Below are 20995 nucleotides of genomic sequence, written 5' to 3'. Positions count from 1 at the left end.
TAAACACTTACAGACCACTTTGACCTACAGGTAAACTTAGATTGCGGCTTACCTGTAGGTCCAAGAAATATCTCCTAATCCCCCTACTCCTCCCATCAGGGTTTACTTCCTATTTAAGGGGGCAAATCCTTCCGGGGCAGAAGTGGTTAAAAAAATGCACCAAAATTGCAGCACGGCGGCATCATTCAAGTTTAAACGGGGCCTTAGGGCTCATTCAGACGTGCAGTTAGGAGATAGTGAAAGCAGTTGGTTGAGCTGCAGTTTTACCACCACCCACCTGAACATGGTGTGGCTGTGTTGCTCTGCATGGCAAATGTTTAACAGCGATGTCACATTTGGCAACCTATTCAAGTGAGTGGGGCTGCACCACAACCACCCTGCCACTGCACACAATGCCTGCGGTTGCAGTGCAGTGGGTCTGCATTTTCTGAGCTAAAACAGGCCTCCTCATCACCTGTAAAAGCAATGCAGTGAGGTCTGCAAATCACTTTTTAGAGGGTCAGCAAGGGCTGGCACGTGTATGAATGAGTCCTTATTTATATTTTTTGTGAACTATACCTACTACTATCACCTACTAGCAGAACTGTTCTGATCTCAGTGTACAGCCTGCAAACAATGTTGTCTCCATTTTTGGATCTGGGGGGGGGGGGGGGGGGGGCTACCAACATTCACTTAAGCCATTTATGGCTCTCTTTTCAGCTCATGGGTTGAATGAAAGAAAATCAATGGATTTCATTCTCTTATCCTGGATGGAGGAATCTCCACCACTACCGGTATGGTATTCAACACTTGGGGCCCCTGCAGCTGCCTGTATACAATAACACTGCCAAACAGTGACTGCATCTGATAGGATGGTACATCTGGCAGGATGCAGTCAGGGCCGGTTCACACCATGCCCGTGCATAAATCGCACAAGAACATGCATTTCAGACCGCATGCAAAACACACATCATTTGCAGCGGGTGTCAATAGAAAGTTAAGGAAGACCCCAAAGCAGGTTGCAAATGCAGTGCATTTGCCCACACCTGTCCGCACCGCATCGCATTGTACTTTTGTACTAGGCAATCCAGTTACAGTGCATTTTAAAGAGTGCGTGCACTACTTAAGGTGCAGTGTGATTTTAGTCCATTCAAAAGCATGTTCCCGTGCGCAGTGTCGGGACATGGCCAACTAGAGCCCAGGGCGAACATGCCAAACTGCGCCCCCCCCCCCATGATGTATGAGCATTATGTAACAGCAAAAATCCCCCCCAACCCCAAAAATCGAGCGATAATTGGCATGCTTAGCTCAAATCCTCTAAATCCACACATGCTCCCAACATAATTCCCCTCCCCCCCACAAAAATTCCTCTTCCTAGAATAAACCCTCTACCCCTCAAATTTCCCCTCTGAGCACTAACCCCCCCCCCCCCCCCCCCCCGCCCCTTCCCCACACTCCCAGCATGAATTACCCTTATCCAAATTTCCCCTCTTAGCACGAATTCCCCCCAATCATCCCTAATATTACAAATCCCTCTCCCCAAAAAAGTCCCCTCCTAGCACAAATCACCCTCCCATATTACCTTTTCTAGCAAAAAAAAACTCCCAAATCCCCCATCCTAGCACAAATCCTCTATCCTCTTCCCCATCTCCCCTCTCCACACAAATCCCCCCTAAATCACCACTCCTAGCACACCTCTACAGACTTCCCCTCCTAGAACGATTTTTATCTCCTGTTGCCCCCCCCCCCCAAATTCCCCCTCCCAACACAAATCCCCCTCCCCCAATCTCCTGAACCTAACATGATACCACAGTGCCCAGGGCAGCCGTCCCTCCTGCCCACCCCTTGTCCCAGCCCTGCCTGTGCGATTCATGTGCAGGCATGTTGTGAACTGGCCCTCAGTGTTCAGACGATAATTTTACACACAGTCCAGTAAATTTTTAAATCAACACTTGTGGAGCCGAGAGGTGCTTGCTAGGCCACCCATGGCTGGAATTTCAGCAGATTCACCAGGAATTAGCAGAAATTTGAGTCATCTATGACCTGCTTTAGCCAGACATCCAGAATTTGCTCGAGCCTACCTTGTTTTAAAGCTGAGCTCCAGGCTGACTGCCAATTAAACAGATCTAATAATTATAAGGGTTTGTTTCCTTATATGTACAGGCCCAAAGAATTGTATTTCTGTCCATCCAGTCTTGTGATTTACACAGCTCTGGCACACAGTGCAGCCCTGTCAGGCAGGACAGTAAAACGTATACAGTATTTCTCTGTTACATTTAAGTAACACTTACATTCATGACCCTCCCCAACCTGGCTATCAGGGACACTGTTTGGAATCATTAATGCAGATCAATACTGACAGACAGATGAGTCAACTACAGTCAATGTGAGGGGTGTACTCACTTTTGTGAGATACTGTATATACTAGATATATCTACTTCTATCCAAATTTGTATACAATATACAGAAACTTTTGCATTGTTTTTGCATACTTTCCCATATCACCTAATAGAAGGAAAGCTATAGCCAGGTAACCAGAATTTTCAGCAGATCCACAATGGTTGCCTCCATTCTCTTAGGAAAGAATTTCTATAGGTTAGTATGGATTATTCACCTAAAGACAGCACTACAATGTATATTTACTGTATAGTTCCTTTATGGCAACACACAATGTTTCAACTTTGCTAACTGAGCACTGGAGAAACCTAAAGACAATGTACATGCAGAATACAGTCAATAAATGAAGATGATGTACAGCTATATAGACAGTGATAAAATATAGATGTATCAATATATAGACAGTAATAAAGTATAGGTGCATCAATATATAAACATTAATAAAATATAGTTGTATTGATATATAAACAAGGTTAAAATACAGATGTATCAATATATAGACAGTGATAAAATATAGCTGTACCAATATATAGACAGTGATACAATATAGGTGTAATAATAGATAGAAAGGCATAAAATATAGTTATATTAATATATAGACATCAATAAAATATACAATAACAATATACAATAAAACCTTGGATTGCAAGCATGATTCGCTCCTGGAAAGCACTTGTATATCAAAGCAAATTTCCCCATAGGAAACAATGGAAACTCAAATGATTCGTTTCACAACCATTTATTCATAAGTCCTTCAGTTTATAGTCCATATAAAAAGATTATAGCAATGTGATAGGTTGTGTAGATATAAAATGTCCATCCACACTTGGCAGCCTCCACAAGCGGATTAGAAGAAAAATCCAGTAGGAGCTACAGAGTATAAAAGAGAGGAGAGGCGCCTCTAAGTGTAGCAATATGGTTACATTTAATGAAGGTGCGACATTTAGCCACTCACATGGTTGATGATTAAAATAGGGACATCGAAGTATGCAGGCATCCGGGGTAAAGCTGTCCCCATATACCATCCCCCGCAGCACCGGCTCTCACCTCTGTCCGTCTGCAATTGTGACCGGGAAGACTACCCTGCAGTAGAGTGTTCTAAAAGCGATGGCTTGAACCGCTCATGAAGCACAGCGTGGAAGGGATGACATAGATGTCGGTGACGAGAATTGCCTATGTGGACAGCTTTACCCTGGATGCCTGCATATTTAGATGTGCCAGTTTTAATCATCAACTATGTGACTTGCTAAATGTTGTACCTTCATTGAATGTAACCATATTGCTACACTTAAAAATTTTGCTTGTTTTATAAATGTTCTCAAACCAAGTTACTCTCAAACCAAGGTTTTACTGTAGATGTATTAACCGATTGCTGACCTCGCTATAGCCGAATGACAGCTACAGCGCGGCGTGCTAACTCTGAGAGGGCGTACATCGGCGTCCTCCCTGAATCCCACTCCCCTGGGGCGCACACCCGGGAATGCCTGTGACCACTGGGTCCTCAAGCTGATAGCAGCCGTTTACCACGTGATCGCTCCGTCAAATGCTGGAGCGATCACTTGTAAACAAACTTGCGTCATATCCGGTTCCTCTCTGCCCTCTCTGTACAGATCTGTACAGCGCGAGGGGAGAGGGGAGAGATCAGTGGCAGCAACACTGTGGGTGGTATGTGTAGTACCCACAGCGCTGATATGTGCTCATTCCAGCCCACCCATCCATACTCAGCATACCCATCCATACTCCGCCTACTCAGCCATCCATCCATACTCAGCCATCCATACTCGGCATACTCATCCATCCATCCATACTCTGCATACCCATCCATACTCAACATACTCATCCATCCATGCTCAGCCATCCATACTCAGCCATCCATACTTCGCATTCTCAGCCATCCATACTCAGCATACTCATCCATCCACGCTCAGCCATCCATACTCAACATACCCATCCCTACTCAGCATACTCATCCATCCATCCATGCTCAGCCATCCATACTCAGCATACTCAGCCATCCATACTCAGCATACTCATCCATCCATCCATGCTCAGCCATCCATACTCAGCATACTCATCCATGCTCAGCATACCCATCCATACTCAGCATACCCATCCATACTCAGCATACTCATCCATCCATCCAAACATGCTCAGCCATCCATACTCAGCATATTCAGCAATCCATACTCGGCATACTCAGCCATCTATCCATGCTCAGCCATCCATACTCAGCATACTCATCCAGCCATCCATGCTCAGCCATCCATACTCAGCATACCCATCCATACTCAGCATACTCATCCATCCATCCATACTCAGCATACCCATCCATACTCAGCATACTCATCCATCCATCCATGCTCAGCCATCCATACTCATCCATCCTCAGCCATCCATACTCATCCATCCATCCATGCTCAACCATCCATACTCATCCATCCATCCATGCTCAGCATACTCATCCATCCATCCATGCTCAGCCATCCATACTCAGCATAAGCATCCATCCATGCTTAGCCATCCATACTCAGCATACTCATCCATTCATCCATGCTCAGCCATCCATCCACCCTCAGCAATACTCATCCATCCATGCTCAGCCATCCCATCCATACCCAACCATACCCAGCAATACCCAGTAATTCTCGGCCATACTCAGTCATACCCAGCCATCCCATCTATACCCAGCAATCCTCAGCTGTACCCAGCCATACTCAGCCGTACCCAGTCATCCCATCTATACCCAGCCATACTCAACTGTACCCACCCGTACTCAGCCATACTCATTCATGCTTAGTCATCCCATCCATACTCAGCCATCCCCATCCACGGCTCATTCATGCCACATCAGTTCTCATCCATACCACTACAGTGCCTCACAAAAGTGTAATAGGTAGTCAAATTAGATTTGAACCTTATGCCCCTAGAACACCTGACGGGGTGCTCCCTGCATGTTGGGCCTCTCTATATGGCCATGCTGTGGGAAAATCTCACACATGTGGTATCACCGTACTCAGGAGGAGTAGGAGAATCTATTTTGGGGTATAATTTTTGGAATGTACATGCTATGAGTTAAAAATATTGTGTAAATGGACAACGTTGTGTAAAAAAGAAAAATGTGTTTTAATTTTCTTTATACATTTTCCAAAAACTTGTAAAAAAAAAATCATCCATACCACTACAGTGCCTCACAAAATTGTAATAGGTAGTCAAATTAGATTTGAACCTTATGCCCCTAGAACACCTGACGGGGTGCTCCCTGCATGTTGGGCCTCTCTATATGGCCATGCTGTGGGAAAATCTCACACATGTGGTATCACCGTACTCAGGAGGAGTAGGAGAATCTATTTTGGGGTGTAATTTTTGGAATGTACATGCTATGTGTTAGAAATATTGTGTAAATGGACAACGTTGTGTAAAAAAGAAAAATGTGTTTTAATTTTCTTTATACATTTTCCAAAAACTTGTAGAAAAAAAATCATCCATACCACTACAGTGCCTCACAAAAGTGTAATAGGTAGTCAAATTAGATTTGAACCTTATGCCCTGTGAGGGGTTAGCTCGGCAGCGGGTGTGTGTGACCCCCCTGGATGGGTTCACAACACAAAATCAGGCACAGCAGACAGCGTTGTAAGTGGAAAAAACAAAAGGTGCGGTTTATTCATGCTACATGCTACATGCAGTAAAAAATGCAGTAAAAAATATAACAGCCAAAACAAAAGAAAAACATGAAAATAAATCCTGGTCAGCTTGACCTCTAATTACACACTTAGTTTCCCTGTCTAACAACTGAGTGCAGCCTTGTGCTGCACCAGTCCCTGTCTCTGTTGTAGAGGTTTGCCACACAGGCGTTAACTCACCGCACAGAACAGGTGTCACACTCCCCAGTCTATACACACAAAACTGGTTCCAGGATGGAGCATCTCCCTAAGCATGCTGGGGTTTTTTGTAGAGGTCTTAATGAGCCCACTTACTTCAGCTGGGCTCATTAACTCTTCCCCTCTAGTTGTACAAGTCTGCATAAAGCCTGAATCTAGGGCACACATATTTCCCATCCTGGATACAACCAGGTGACTTTACCTGCGTGCTGCCACAGCCCCTAGAACACCTGACGGGGTGCTCCCTGCATGTTGGGCCTCTCTATATGGCCATGCTGTGGGAAAATCTCACACATGTGGTATCACCGTACTCAGGAGGAGTAGGAGAATCTATTTTGGGGTGTAATTTTTGGAATGTACATGCTATGTGTTAGAAATATTGTGTAAATGGACAACGTAGTGTAAAAAAGAAAAATGTGTTTTAATTTTTTTTATACATTTTCCCAAAACTTGTAGAAAAAAAATGACATGTTCAAAAGACTCATTATGCCTCATAGATTATACATTGGGTTGTTTTCTTTCCAAAATTGGGTCATTTTTGGGGCGTTTCCATTGTCCTGGTTCTCCAGGGCCTTCAAAATTGCAAGAGGTAGTCAAGAAATTATACGTGTAATTTATGCTCCTAGAACGCCTGATGGCGCTCCCTGCATGTTGGGCCTCTGTATGTGGCCACGCTATGTAAAAGTCTCACACTTGTGGTATCACCATACTCAGGAGGAGTATTAGAATGTGTTTTGGGGTGTAATTTGTGGTATGCATATGCTGTGTGTGGGAAATAACCTGCTAATATAACAATTTTGTAAAAACAAATCTTCATTTTGTAAAGAATTGTGGGAGAAATTGCAACTTCAAAAAACTCACCATGCCTCTTACTAAATACATTGGAATGTCTATTTTCCAAAAAGGCATTAGTTGGGGGGTATTTGTACTTTCCTGGCTTATTAGGGGTTTATTAGGGTCTCAAGAAATGAGATTGAGCATCAGGTGTGATACATTTTCAGAGAGTGGAAGAAAAATGCATTTTTTTACAGAATTTTCAGTGTTTTTTTTCTTTTATAGCGCAGAAAAAAATAAAAAAAACAGCGGTAATTAAATACCACCAAAAGAAAGCTATATTTGTGTGAAAAAGGACAAAAATTTCATATAGGTACAGTGTTGCATGACTGAGTAATTGTCAAAATGTGAGAGCACCGAAAGCTGAAAATTGGTCTGGTTAGGAGAGGGGTTTAAGTGCCCAGTGGGTAAGTAGCTAATATATAGAAAGGGATACAAATATAAATGAATTAATTTATAGACAGAGATAAAATATAAATGTTTTAATATATAGACAGGGATAAAATATAGCTATATCAATATATAGAGAGTGATAAAATATAGCTGTACCAATATAGACAGTGATAAAATATAGATGTATCAATATATAAACAGAGATAAAATATAAATGTATCAATACATAGACAGTGATACAACATAGGTGTAACAATAGGTAGAAAGGAATAAAATATAGTTATATTAATATAAAATATAGATGTAACGATATATAGACAGTGACAAAATATTGACGTATTAATATATAAACATGGATAAAATATAAATTTATCAATATATAGACAGTGATACAGTATAGGTGTAATAATAGATAGAAAGGAATAAAATATAATTATACTAATATATAGACATTGATAAAATATAGATGTATCAATATATAAACAGGGATACAATATAGATGTATTAATATATAGAAAGGGATACAAATATAGATTAATGAATATATAGACAGAGATAAAATATAGATGTTTTAATATATAAACAGGGATACAATATAGATGTATAAATATATAAACAAGGTTAAAATATGGATATATTACTATATAGACAGAGATAAAATATAGATGAATTAATATAAAGAAAGGGATAAAATATAGATGAATTAATATAGACAGAAATAAAATATTTATGAATTAATATATAGAAAGGGTAAAATATAGATGAATTAATATATAGACAGAAATAAAATATAGATTTTTTAATATAGAGAAAGGGATAAAATAGATGTGTTAAAATATATAGACAATGATATAAAATAGATGCACAAACAGTACATTTCATTTTTCCACAGTTTATGTGTCCATTAGGTCGGTATGAGTTTTCTTATGGCAGATGTGTCTGTGCACAGTGCTGTATACAATGCTGGACATGACATCTATACAATGTATGTGTGTACCTGGAATGCTGAGTGTATATTCTAATGCCATGTACTGTATAAGAAAACTACCTGCAGACACCATGAGATCGCCCCTGGTACACCTGGCACTCACCTGGCGCTGTGATGATTGGTTGCTGCCCCTCTTGCAGTTGGCTGTCAGTGAGCTGAGCCGGGGCTCCAGCGCTCCCTCTTCCATGTCAGTGCCACTGTGTGCTGTGTGCAGCCAGCGCTGGGTGCAGCCACTAGAGGGCGGGCAGTAGTTGTCAGCACTGCTTCCCATACAGTGAGGGAAAATAGTATTTGATCCCCTGCTGATTTTGTACATTTACCCACTGACAAAGAAATCATCAGTCTATAATTGTAATGGTAGGTTTATTATAACAGTGAGAGACATTATACCAACAAAAATATCCAGAAAAACACATTTTAAAAAAAGTTATAAACTCAGCTGATTTGCATTTTAATGAGTAAAATAAGTATTTGACCCCCTATCAATCAAAGAAATGAATTAGCATGGGCTACTCCATGTAAATTACCATGCAACACCTGTGGTGGAGTAGATTCTTGTACAAACTTAAATTGTTTATGTAATCATGCTATGGCAACCTTTGATTGGTTGTAAATGAAACAAACCTTATCTATTTTTATAATAAACTTTATTGTATTTTTATTTATCTGCTTCTAATTACTGGGTATCGAGATAGTCCTATAATCACCACAGGTGTTGCATGGTAATTTACATGGAGTAGCCCATGCTAACCCATTTATTTGTATTAACATAATCAGGATGATGATACCGACCCCTACCCTCATTTTTTAATACTATTTGAGGCATTACATTTTACCCCTATCAATCAGCAAGATTTCTGGCTCCCAGGTGTCTTCTATACAGGTAACCAGCTGAGATTAGGAGCACTCTCTTCAAGGGAGTGCTCCTAATCTCAGCTTGTTACCTGTATAAAACACACCTGTCCACAGAAGCAATCAATCAGATTCCAATCTCTCCACCATGTCCAAGACCAAAGAGCTGTCCAAGGATGTCAGAGACAAGATTATAGACCTACACAAGGCTGGAATGGGCTACAAGAACATCGCCAAGCAGCTTGGTGAGAGGGTGACAACAGTTGGTGTGATTATTCGCAAATGGAAGAAACACAAAATAACTGTCAATCTCCCTCGGTCTGGGGCTCCGTGCAAGATCTCATCTTGTGGAGTTTTAATGATCATGAGAACGGTGAGGAATCAGCCCAGAACTACACAGGAGAATCTTGTCAATGATTTCAAAGCAGCTGGGACCATAGTCACCAAGAAAACAATTGGTAACACACTACATCTTGAAGGACTGAAATGCTGCAGCACGTGCAAGGTCTCCCTGCTCAAGAAAGCAAATGTACAGGCCCATTTGAAGTTTGCTAATGAACATCTGAATGATTTAATGGAGAACTGGGTGAAAGTGTTGTGGTCAGATGAGACCAAAATCGAGCTCTTTTGGCATCAACTCAACTCACCATGTTTGGAGGAGGAGGAGGAATGCTGCTTATGACCCCAAGAACACCAGGGACACCCCGTTTATTAAGGGTGCATGGACGCTGCCCCATCTATACACATATGGTTAATGTCTAGATTTATGCATAGCATGAATTTATCCATGGCCACACCCTATTCATGCATCCGGCCCCTTGAACGCATGAATTACATTGGTTGGGGTGTTTTTCTATTTTTAAGCACCTGATTAGAGCCATAGGCTATCTCTAATAGGCTTCAAAATAGGGTGGACTCGGAGCGCAGAGCTTTGTGCTTGGAGCCCACCCAGGTGTGTTTAGAAAAGCAAAATAATATTCACTTTTCTAATACTGAATTGCCTCTCCACCAATCATGAGACGTGGGTCTGATACCCATTTCCCGATTGCCTGAAAGGTCAGGCGATCCTTTTGGATGCCTAGGAGGAGGAGGAAGGGGATGCATGGCAGAAGGCGCTGTGATCCACACCACAGGAGGAGGAAGAAAGCAGTCAGACAAGCTGCTGCCCACTTCCTAGATGGGGTAAGTGCAGGGCTTTGATATCCCGGCTGTCCTCCGGGGGGAAGCTGCTGACCAACCAAGGGGGGTGACCGTTTGCCGCCCCACCCAAAAAAAAAACACCAGCCGCAACTGATCCCCACCATCACACATGGAGGTGGAAACATTATGCTTTGGGGGTGTTTGTTCTGCTAAGGGGACAGGGCAACTTCACTGCATCAAAGAGACGATGGACGGGGCCATGTACCGTCAAATCTTAGGTGAGAACGTCCTTCCCCGAGCCAGCATTGAAAATGGGTTGTGGATGGGTATTCCCGCATGACAATGACCCAAAACACACGGCCAAGGCAACAAAGTGGTGGCTCAAGAAGATGAACATTAAGGTCCTGGAGTGGCCTAGCCAGTCTCCAGACCTTTAATCGCATAGAAAATATGTGGAGGGAGCTGAAGGTTCGAGTTACCAAACGTCAGCCTCAAAACCTTAAAGGGCAAGTTCACCTGTACAGAAAAATCTGTAAAGTGAACTTACACAGGACCCCCCCACCCCCCTGAGGCAAAAAATGCTTTTTTTTCCCTCACTGTAGCTGTGTATGGACAGTGTGGATAACCATGTTTTCTTCTTTGGGGAGACTGGTGAATTAACTATTTACAGAACTATGGGATCACTTCTGATAAGAGGCAGGTGGTAGAAGTTCTAGAAAAATATCTATAGCAATCATGCACAATTTGGTGGTCAGATTACTGCCCAGTAAGTGATATCCCTTTTGTCTTCCTAATAATACAAGGCAAGATTGCTAGATGGAGATCTGTAGGTTCTACTAAAATAAATATTGGGACTGTTTCTTCATCAATAAATTATTTTATTAAGCGTAAAAAGGTTTTATATATTAGAAAAAAAAAAACTCTGCTTAACCACTTCAGCCCCAGAAGGATTTACCCCCCTTCCTGACCAGAGCACTTTTTTGCGATACGGCACTGCGTCGATTTAACTAACAATTGCGCGGTCGTGCAACAAAAAAATCAAGGTCCTTTTTTACCCACAAATAGAGCTTTCTTTTGGTGGTATTTGATCACCTCTGCGGGTTTTATTTTTTTACGCTATGAACAAAAAAAGAGAGCAACAATTTAGAAAATAAAAGCAATATTTTTTACTTTCCTCTGCGGGTTTTATTTTTTACGCTATAAACAAAAAAAGAGAGCAACAATTTAGAAAAAAAGCAATATTTTTTACTTTTTCTATAATAAATATCCCCAAAAAATATATAAAAAACTCAATTTCTTTCTCAGTTTAGGCCAATATGCATTCTTCTACATATTTTTGGTAAAAAAAAAATTGCAATAAGCGTATATTGATTGGATTGCGCAAAAGTTATAGCGTCTACAAAATAGGGGATAGATTTATGGCATTTTTATTAATAATTTTTTTTAAAATTAGTAATGGCGGCGATCTGCGATTTTTATCATGACTGCGATATGGCGGACACATCGGACACTTTTGACACTATTTTGGGACCATTGTCATTTATACAGTGATCATTGCTATAAAAATGTCCTGATTACTGTGTAAATGACACTGGCAGGGAAGGGGTTAAACACTAGTTGGCGATCAAGGGGGTTAAGTGTGACCTAGGGAGTGATTCTAACTGTGGGGGGATTGTCCCACTAGAACATGACAGAGGTCACTGCTCCCGATTGCAGGGAGCAGTAGATATCTATCATGTTGCTAGGCAGAACAGGGAAATGTCTTGTTTACAAAGGCCCTGTTCTGCCGCTCCATGGCACGATCACGGGCCCCCCGGTGGACATAGAGTCTGTGGAACTCGCGGGCACGGTCACAGAGTTCATGGCAGGCGGGGCGTACGCCCACAATGCCGCGATTTAAAGGGGATGTACCATTTGCCCAGCTGTGCCATTGTGCCGACGTATATCATCACACGCTAGTCGACATGTGGTTAACCACTTCAATACAGGGCCCTTCCTTCCCAGCCCAATTTTCAGCTTTCATCGCTCTAGCGCTTTCAGTGACAATTGCGCGGTCATGCTACACTGTACCCAAATTAAATTTTTATCATTTTGTTCGCACAAATAGAGCTTTATTTTGGTGGTATTTATTCACGACTCCGTTTTTTATTTTTTGCGATATAAGCGCAAAAATGCGGAAATTTGGAAAAAAAACAATATTTTCTTTTTTCTATTTTAAAAGAAATCCAATAAAATCAAATTTTGTCATAAATTTAAGCCAAAATGTATTCTGCTACATGTTTTTGGTAAAAAAAATTCCGTTAAGTGTATAATAATTGGTTTGTGTGATCACGGACATATGTACGCAAATGATCATGTACATATGTGTGCAGGTGATCACGTATATATGTGTGCAGATAATCATTGGAACATGTGATTTTAGTGGGACATATGTGGGGGACATGTTTTTATTATTAGGGACATGTGTTTTTATTATTTGGGGACATGTATGTTTTGGGGACATGTATGTTTTGGGGACATATGTGGGGACTGTGTTTGTACTGTGTGGTGTGTTGTGTATTAGACTGGTGATCAGTGAGTAAAAAGCTGTAAAAAACAGCTCATACTCACTGATCATCAGACGGCTGCAGCGATCTGCTCTCCTCTCCTCAGCGATGACTTCTGTGTGAGGAGAGGAGGAGCCGATTGCCTAGCAACCGGCTGTTTGTTTACATCACATGACGACCGTGATTGGACACGGCCGTCATGTGATCAGGAGGGCCAATCAGAGAGCCCTCCTGCCGATCTGAGATGCGCCGTGTCCGGGTGACACGGGCGCATCGGGATCGCGCCGCTGCGCGGGCATGCGCGCGCGCGATCCCGCTCCTTCTGATGGACGTTCCTGAACGTCCTATCAGAAGTAGACGGCTCCCACCCGGCCGTATATGTGCATTGGCCGGGTGGGAAGTGGTTAATATACGTTAAAAGCATAATTTTCTAGTAATGTATAAGATTCTCCCTCTCTACCACCCTACTTCTTCTCCCTTAGGCCTCATGCACACAGATGGCTAGAGACTGTAATGTCCTCTGGGCATTAAATCCAGGGTGCCACGTTCAGCCACCCATACAAGTAAATAGCTGTATATGGTCATTTTTGTGTAAACAATGATGGTGCCGCTTTCATATTTTGGAAAATATGCTGTATACGCATTCACAGGTAAACGTCGTTACAAACCATCAGCATTGACTGAAGTATGACCCCATATACAGTAGAGTCATTTACTGAGTCATTTACGTGTGTGGGTGAACACATGCAGCAGGAAACGATACATATTTGCCAGCACACCAAGGATCCTCAATCACCATTCAAAGGTTTTTATTGCAGAAAGATCACATTGCAAAGACAAGCGCAACATTTCAGAGCTACGCAGGACCCCTTTGTCAGGCATGTGATGGGGTCATACATGGCTACGAAATGTTGCACTTGTCTTTGTAATGTGATCTTTCTGCAATAAAAACCTTTGGACGGCGATTGAGGATCCTTGGTGTGCTGGCATGGCAAACATGTACACTTTCTGCTGCTGCTCGTGTGATGTTTCCAGCAGTGGCGGCTGGTGGCTACTATTTTTGGGGGGGGGGGCGGCACAACCAACAACAACTACCCCAGTTGCGCAGATCACGGAGACACGGATACACGGCCACTGGCGATCACCCGCAGCATTCTCCACCAGACACTGACACATCCAACAGGCAGCAGCGATCACCCCACAGCGATTACCCCACAGCACCTTCCCCCCCGCCAATCAGGTGCTTCCTGATTGACAGGGGGTTGAATGTGGCAGAATAGCGAATATTCATTCGCTAGTGTCACACAACAGGATGGGATCAGGGTGCACTCTCTGCGCCTGAGCCAACCCTATTTTGAAGCCTATTAGAGCCTCTGGTTCTAATCAGGTGCTTCAAAATACACCCCCCCCCCATCCCAGCAGGGAGGAGGAGAAGCACAGCAGCGCCACCTGGTCTTGAAAAGCATGGCCAGACAGGAGAAGACAGCCACTATTTTTTGTAGTATTCTAGTACAGCCTCAACAGTTAAAGAGGGATTCCACCTAAGAAAAAAATATTAAAAGCCAGCAGCTATAAATACTACAGCTGCTGACTTTTAATAAATGGACACTCACCTGTCCCGGGTTCACCTGTCCCGGGTTCCAGCGATGCCGGCAGCTTCACTTCCCGGTTCCCTACTGCGCATGCGCGAGTCGCGCAGCGCAATAGGAATTGTCCGCGCTGTCACTGGGACCCGTGTGTGTCCCAGCAGACAGCGCGGCAGGACAGGAAATGACATAGACTCCCATGGGAGTCTATGCCCGGAAGTGGGTGTAAATACCTGTCTTTGACAGGTATCTCCACCCCCCTCCCCCCTGTAAGGTGCCAATTGTGACACCGGAGGGGGGGAGGGTTCCGATCAGCGGAAGTTCCACTTTAGGGTGGAACCCCGCTTTAACTGTCTTTAAAGACGTGTTTTGCCTAGGGAAAAAAAAATTAAAAGTCAGCAGCTACAAATACCGTAGATGCTGACTTTTAATATATGGACACTTACCTGTCCAGAGAGCACACAATGTTGGCATGGATCAGCTGTCGAGTTCTGCCGCCGCCATCTCCTCTAAGGGAACCCGGCAGAGAAGCCTTTTGCAGCATCTCAAAGTATATCTCAACATGGTTGAGAAACCCTCTGCATTTGACGGGATCGCAAGACATACCTCTTATAGAGGTAATACTCGAGGTGGGTGCCTGCACAGGGACAGCACCAGGGACAGCCTGCAACACAGTTTGTACCGGAGCAGCCAAAGTAGGAGATTCCAGGTGAGCCGTGTGACTCAGAAGCGTTTGTAATGCCATGGCAAACTGATCCATATGGTGATCCTGCTCATTGAATCTGGAAAAAATATTACCAACAATTGGATTGTCTGCATCTTCTGAATTCATGGCCTTCGTCTACTGTCAGCAACCATGAATCAGACTGAGGTAGAAGTACAGTTAAATCTCACTTGTTTAATAATAATAAAAAAAGTTAAACAGAGTAAACGTAGTCAAAACATAGCCAGAATTCAGGAACCGGAACGGATAGTCAAGACAAGCCAAAATGTCAGGGAGCCAGAGATGAGCGTAGTAGAACAGCAAGCAGGATCTGGAGCCAGGCAAGTCTTTAACAGGAACACAGGAGAGCGCCTCTAGAGATGTGACCAAGGCAAAGATCATCTGGGCTGGACGGCTTAAGTAGGCAGGACTGACGAGCAGGATATCATTAACAGATGAGTCATTGTGGAGAGATAGGAGCTGGCAATTAGCCGACAGCTGAGGGGCCAACTCAGAAAAGGAAGGGCTGAGCCCAGCCCTGACACTCTGCAGCTCCTCCAGAGTTACCATGGTTCTCTGATTAATGCTCTCCTTGTCCGGCATGTCAGTTTAGGTGGACGGCCGTGTCTTGGTAGGTTTTCAGTTGTGCCATACTTTTTCCATTTCGGATGATGGATTGGACAGTGCTCCGTGAGATGTTCAAAGCTTGGGAATTTTTTTTATGACCAAACCCTGCTTAAAACTTCTCCCCAACTTTATCCATGACCTGTCTGGTGTGTTCCTTGGCCTTCACGATGCTGTTTGTTCACTAATGCTGCGTACACATGATCGGAATTTTGAACGTAAAAAAGCTATGATGGTTTTTCCGACGGGATTCCGCTCAAGCATGTCTTGCATATACACGGTCACACCAAATTCCAACCGCCAAGAACGTCGTGACGTACAACACATACGACGGGACTATAAAGAGGAATTTCTATAACCAGTGCGCCACTTGGGCTCCTTCTGCTAATCTCGTGTTAGTAGAAGTTTGGTGAGAGACAATTTGCACTTTTCAGACTTGTGCTTTTCAGATCGTTTTACTGCTGTTCAGTTTGTGCTTGTGGGTTTGTATCTGGTTTTCAGTGCGTGTAGTAAGTTCATATCTGTTTTTCAGTGCGTTCTTGTCTGCTCGTTTCTGATTTTCAGCTCGCTCTTCACAGGCCTTGCTGTTCTTCAGTGCATTCTGTTAGTTTGTTCTGACCAGCCGACCATTTTGAAGCCATGTTGCGGTTATGTACTCGTCGTAGAGTTCGTTCTTTGCGGGAGCTTGGTGTTGGGGTTCTTACTTTGACCCAAGCCCAGTCCATGAACAGGGTGGGGAGGAGTTCATGGACAAGGAATTGGTTGCTCCAGCTTCACCAATTCTCTCATATGCCTTTGCTGCGTGAGATCCAGAAGAACAACCCTGATGATTTCAGGAATTTTCTCCCGATGACGGACCCCGTTTTTCACCATCTGTTGGCTTTGCTGACCCCTCAGTCGGCACGTTGTGGTACTTGGCGACAGGGAGAAGTCTGCAGGACCTCAAGTTCTTGACAGGCATCTCCCCCCAGGTTCTGGGGATCATTATTCCAGAGATCTGTTCTGCCATCATTCAGGTCCTGGAGAAGGACTATATTAGGGTAAGTTTTATCCTTTAACATCACATTCTATGTATTTAATGTTTGCTAATGTATTGTATTTCTTTCATCATTCCGTAATTACCATGATTGTATTATGCTGTGAATGTCCTCTTTATCCTCATGCATGCTGTAATCTTTTAATGCTCCTTTTTTTTCCTTTGTGCATATTTGCCTTCCCTAACCTCCCCAGCATGCTATCCTTGGCCCATACACACCTATAGCCTAGTCACTTAACAATGTATTTTGTCAGCTCCATTGTAGTGCTTTACCTTAAACACCCCCTACAATGTGTACAAATGTTATTGTTGTCCTCAAATTCATTCATGAGTGCCAGAGGATTTTTTGGGGTCCCAAACTCATTTAGAACCCCCCCCTAAAATGTTTCCAATGGGCCATCAGAGGGGGTAAGGAATCTGATAAGTGGACCTTATATTTTTGTCTTTAAATAATCCTTAAAATTAATGTTATAGTGATGTTGGCCAAGAATGTTTGTGTCTAATCTGCTTGCAATGTTATGTGCACAAGTACTATTTTTTTTTTGTTTCTATTTTGACTCCACAGTTTCCTTCAACGCCACAGGAATGACAGACTGTGGTCTTGTCAGGTCACCTTGAGGCGAGGTGACAGGTGCACACCGTAGGGATCTGGAGTGCACCGCAAGGTTGTGGACCCTACGGCTGACTGCTGCAGACGGGGGACAGATCCCACTGGGGATGGAGCGTGAGATTCCCTGGGGCGCGGAGTCTAAGAGCCAGCAGGTGTTCACCAGAGCCTCCAGTGGTGAGGATGGACTTGGCTGCAACTGGCTCCAGGTCGCGACCCCCAGGGTCCCCCAGCTCACACCCACAGTAGGCAACAGGAGGATAGGGATGGTGAGGGACAAAGCCAAGGTCGGGGCCACAAGCAGACAAGGATAGTCAGGTACACGCCAAAAGGTCAGGGTCACAAGCAAGCAGGGATAGTCAAGACACGCCAAAGTCGGTAACGGAAACCAGTAGCAGAGCACACGGCAGGAAACAGGAAGCTAATACACAATGGATACACAATGGTTGATCAGCACTGAGGCCTGCAGTGCACAGGTTAATATAGGGCTCCCTGATAGGGCTTGGGGTGGAGCCATGCTTAGAGGAGAGGTTATAAAAAACCCCAGGTGGAAGTGGCTGGCTTCTTAGTCTGAAGACATGGGGGAAGGTAAGCAAACACAGGAAGATCACTGCATAACCATGACAGTACCCTCCCTCTTACGAGGCCTCCCCCTCCCCCGCCTGGGTCCAGGCTTAAAGGGAAACTCCAGATGGAACCTCCTAAACAGACAGGGAGCAAAGACCTCAGATGCAGTGATCCAAGACCTCTCCTCAGGACCCAACCCTTTCCAAAGTATGAGGTATTGAAGAATGCCTTTACGGAGCCGGGAATCCAAAACTTGACTAACCTCGTATTTTAGATTATCCTCAGAAACCAAAGCAGAGGTAGGGAGAGGACGAGAGGACTTGAGGACTAAAGGCTTTTTAGGAATGGGTAAGGGCATGAGAAGATCAGGAGTCTGAGCAGGGACCCCCACACCCTTAAAGTTGAGTTGGGCATCCATAACAGGACCACCAGACTGGGCAGAGGTCAGTGGATCCCTGAGGTCAGGTTGGTTAGAGGGTGACATGTCGCAAGAGTCAAGCTGGATAGCTGAAACACAAACAGAACCCTGAGAAAAAGATCGAAAACCCCTCCTGGCCGAATGAGGTATTCTATCCAAAGGATGGATTGAGCCTCTTAAATGGGTTTGAACGGACATAGTAGTAGTAGGGTGAGGCTGGGTCACAAAAGGTCCTGAACAAGAAGCAGGAAGCTCATTGGGCATGGGCTGGACTGGCATAAGTGGTGTGGAGGCCGACTGAATAGTATTGTCAGATGTAGCGACCATCTCAATCGCATCACAAGGCATAGCGACTCTGGAACTTGCAGACAAGTTAGCCTGGCTGTGCGTCCAAGGGAGATTAGGGACAGGCAGAGGTAATTGGTTATGCGAACTGGAGTGAATGATCGACTCAGGTTCATAGGTGGGCTCCTCATCCAGAGTACCACATGACCCAGAGAGTGCACCAGTCCGACTATTGCAGGACGCGTCCCAGAGATCGCCATATACAGCAGGAAAAGCAGAAGATACTGGGATGGTGGTAACGGGAAGTCTCTCCTTTGGGGTACCCTTGAGTAGGCAGGAAGAGGAACAGGAGGAACCCCAAGCCAGGATCTGTCCAGCAGACCAGTCAACGTGTGGAGAATGGAGCCGAAACCAAGGAAGACCTAATATGATAGGAGATGAAGCCTTAGGTAAGACAAGGAAGGATATCCACTCCTGGTGGAGTGTCCCTACTGACATCTTAACAGGAATAGTCTGGAAGCGGATAGGACCCCCTGGGAGAACCGTGCCATCAATCGCCAAGACCACCAATGGTGTTGTAAGGGGCAAAAGGATAAGTCTCATGGAGGATGCAGTTTCCCAATCCATGAAATTGGCAGCGGCTCCGGAATCCAGATGTGCTGAGACCGAACGAGAGGAAGCACCGACATGAAGCAACACAGAAAGGAGAAGACGTGAAGGTGATATTTCAGGGTCTAATACTCCACCTTCCAGATGTATTAGCCCTGAGCGTTTTTCCGGACGAAGAGAACAAGTGTCACGGAAATGACCTTTGGCCCCACAATAGAGGCATAGCCCCAGAGTTCTGCGCCTAGCGCGTTCTTCGGGAGATAACTTAGTCCAGCCCAACTGCATAGGTTCCTCGGTAGGCAGGGGGTGCTCCTCGGATCGAGGAGAAGGGACTGGGGACTCAGGCTGCCTAAAGAATGGGGAGTGCTGGCGTCTTTTTTCCAGGGCCCTCTCCTGAAAGCGAATATCGATCTGGTTACACAAGGTGATGACACTGTCCAGATCAACAGGAAGGGATCTTCCTGCTAATTCATCGTTCACTCTATCAGAGAGGCCATGTAAAAAGGTTGCAACTAGGGCCTCATTATTCCAGCTCAATTCAGCTGAGAGGATACGGAACTGAAGAGCATACTGTCCCACAGACGCGGACTCTTGGCGGAGACGTAAAAGAGCGCTAGCCGCTGAGGAGACACGACCCGGTTCCTCGAAGATATTCCGAAAAAGTTTCAAGAAAGCAGACAGGCTAGAAACCACTGGATCATTCAGTTCCCACAGAGGGGCGGCCCAGGCTAACGCCTCGCCGGACAGGAGGGATATGATATATGCGACTTTTGCCCGATCGGACAGGAAGTTTTGGGGCTGAAGTTCAAAATGAATTGTGCACTGGCTAAGGAACCCCCTGCAAGCCTTGGAGTCCCCAGAGAAACGGACCGGAGCTGGTAGTTGTAATGAATTTGTGGCTGCGACTGATGCGATAGGTGCAGTGGCAGATAGCGGTTGAGGTTGTTGAACCGGGGGTCCTAATGAGGCCTGAACCTGTTTAAAACGGGACGCCAAATCCTGAAGGAATTGCATCACCTGGGTCTGATGCGATTCTTGGGTCTCAAGTCGCCGAACTAAGCTCCTCAATGGATCATCTGCAGGAAGCGGCACGTCAGCTGGGTCCATGGCTGATCAAACTGTCAGGTCACCTTGAGGCGAGGTGACAGGTGCACACCGTAGGGATCCGGAGTGCACCGCAAGGTTGTGGACCCTACGGCTGACTGCTGCAGACGGGGGACAGATCCCACTGGGGATAGAGCATGAGATTCCCTGGGGCGCGGAGTCTAAGAGCCAGCAGGTGTTCACCAGAGCCTCCAGTGGTGAGGATGGACTTGGCTGCAACTGGCTCCAGGTCGCGACCCCCAGGGTCCCCCAGCTCACACCCACAGTAGGCAACAGGAGGATAGGGATGGTGAGGGACAAAGCCAAGGTCGGGGCCACAAGCAGACAAGGATAGTCGGGTACACGCCAAAAGGTCAGGGTCACAGGCAAGCAGGGATAGTCAAGACACGCCAAAGTCGGTAACGGAAACCAGTAGCAGAGCACACGGCAGGAAGCAGGAAGCTAATACA

At 44.7% G+C, this 20995-nt stretch overlaps 1 protein-coding gene across 1 annotated transcript in view; it reads right to left on the bottom strand.

The window, feature by feature from the left end:
• The window catches only part of MFSD2B (MFSD2 lysolipid transporter B, sphingolipid), a 90884-nt gene extending 82181 nt beyond the window's left edge, over positions 1-8703 (bottom strand). Inside the window, exon 1 of the mRNA XM_077488863.1 lies at positions 8573-8703. Within this exon, the coding sequence (XP_077344989.1) occupies positions 8573-8656 (84 nt within the window). The 5' untranslated portion in view covers positions 8657-8703. The remainder of the gene's footprint in view (positions 1-8572) is intronic.
• Between the last annotated feature and the right edge of the window lie 12292 nt (positions 8704-20995).

This window comes from Lithobates pipiens, unplaced genomic scaffold (assembly GCF_037356315.1).
Source record: "Lithobates pipiens isolate NorthernLeopardFrog02 unplaced genomic scaffold, aLitPip1_a1.2 Scaffold_18, whole genome shotgun sequence".
NCBI lineage: Eukaryota > Metazoa > Chordata > Amphibia > Anura > Ranidae > Lithobates > Lithobates pipiens.
Note: the sequence above shows the minus strand (reverse complement) of the source record. Positions and strands in the feature narration are given on the sequence as shown.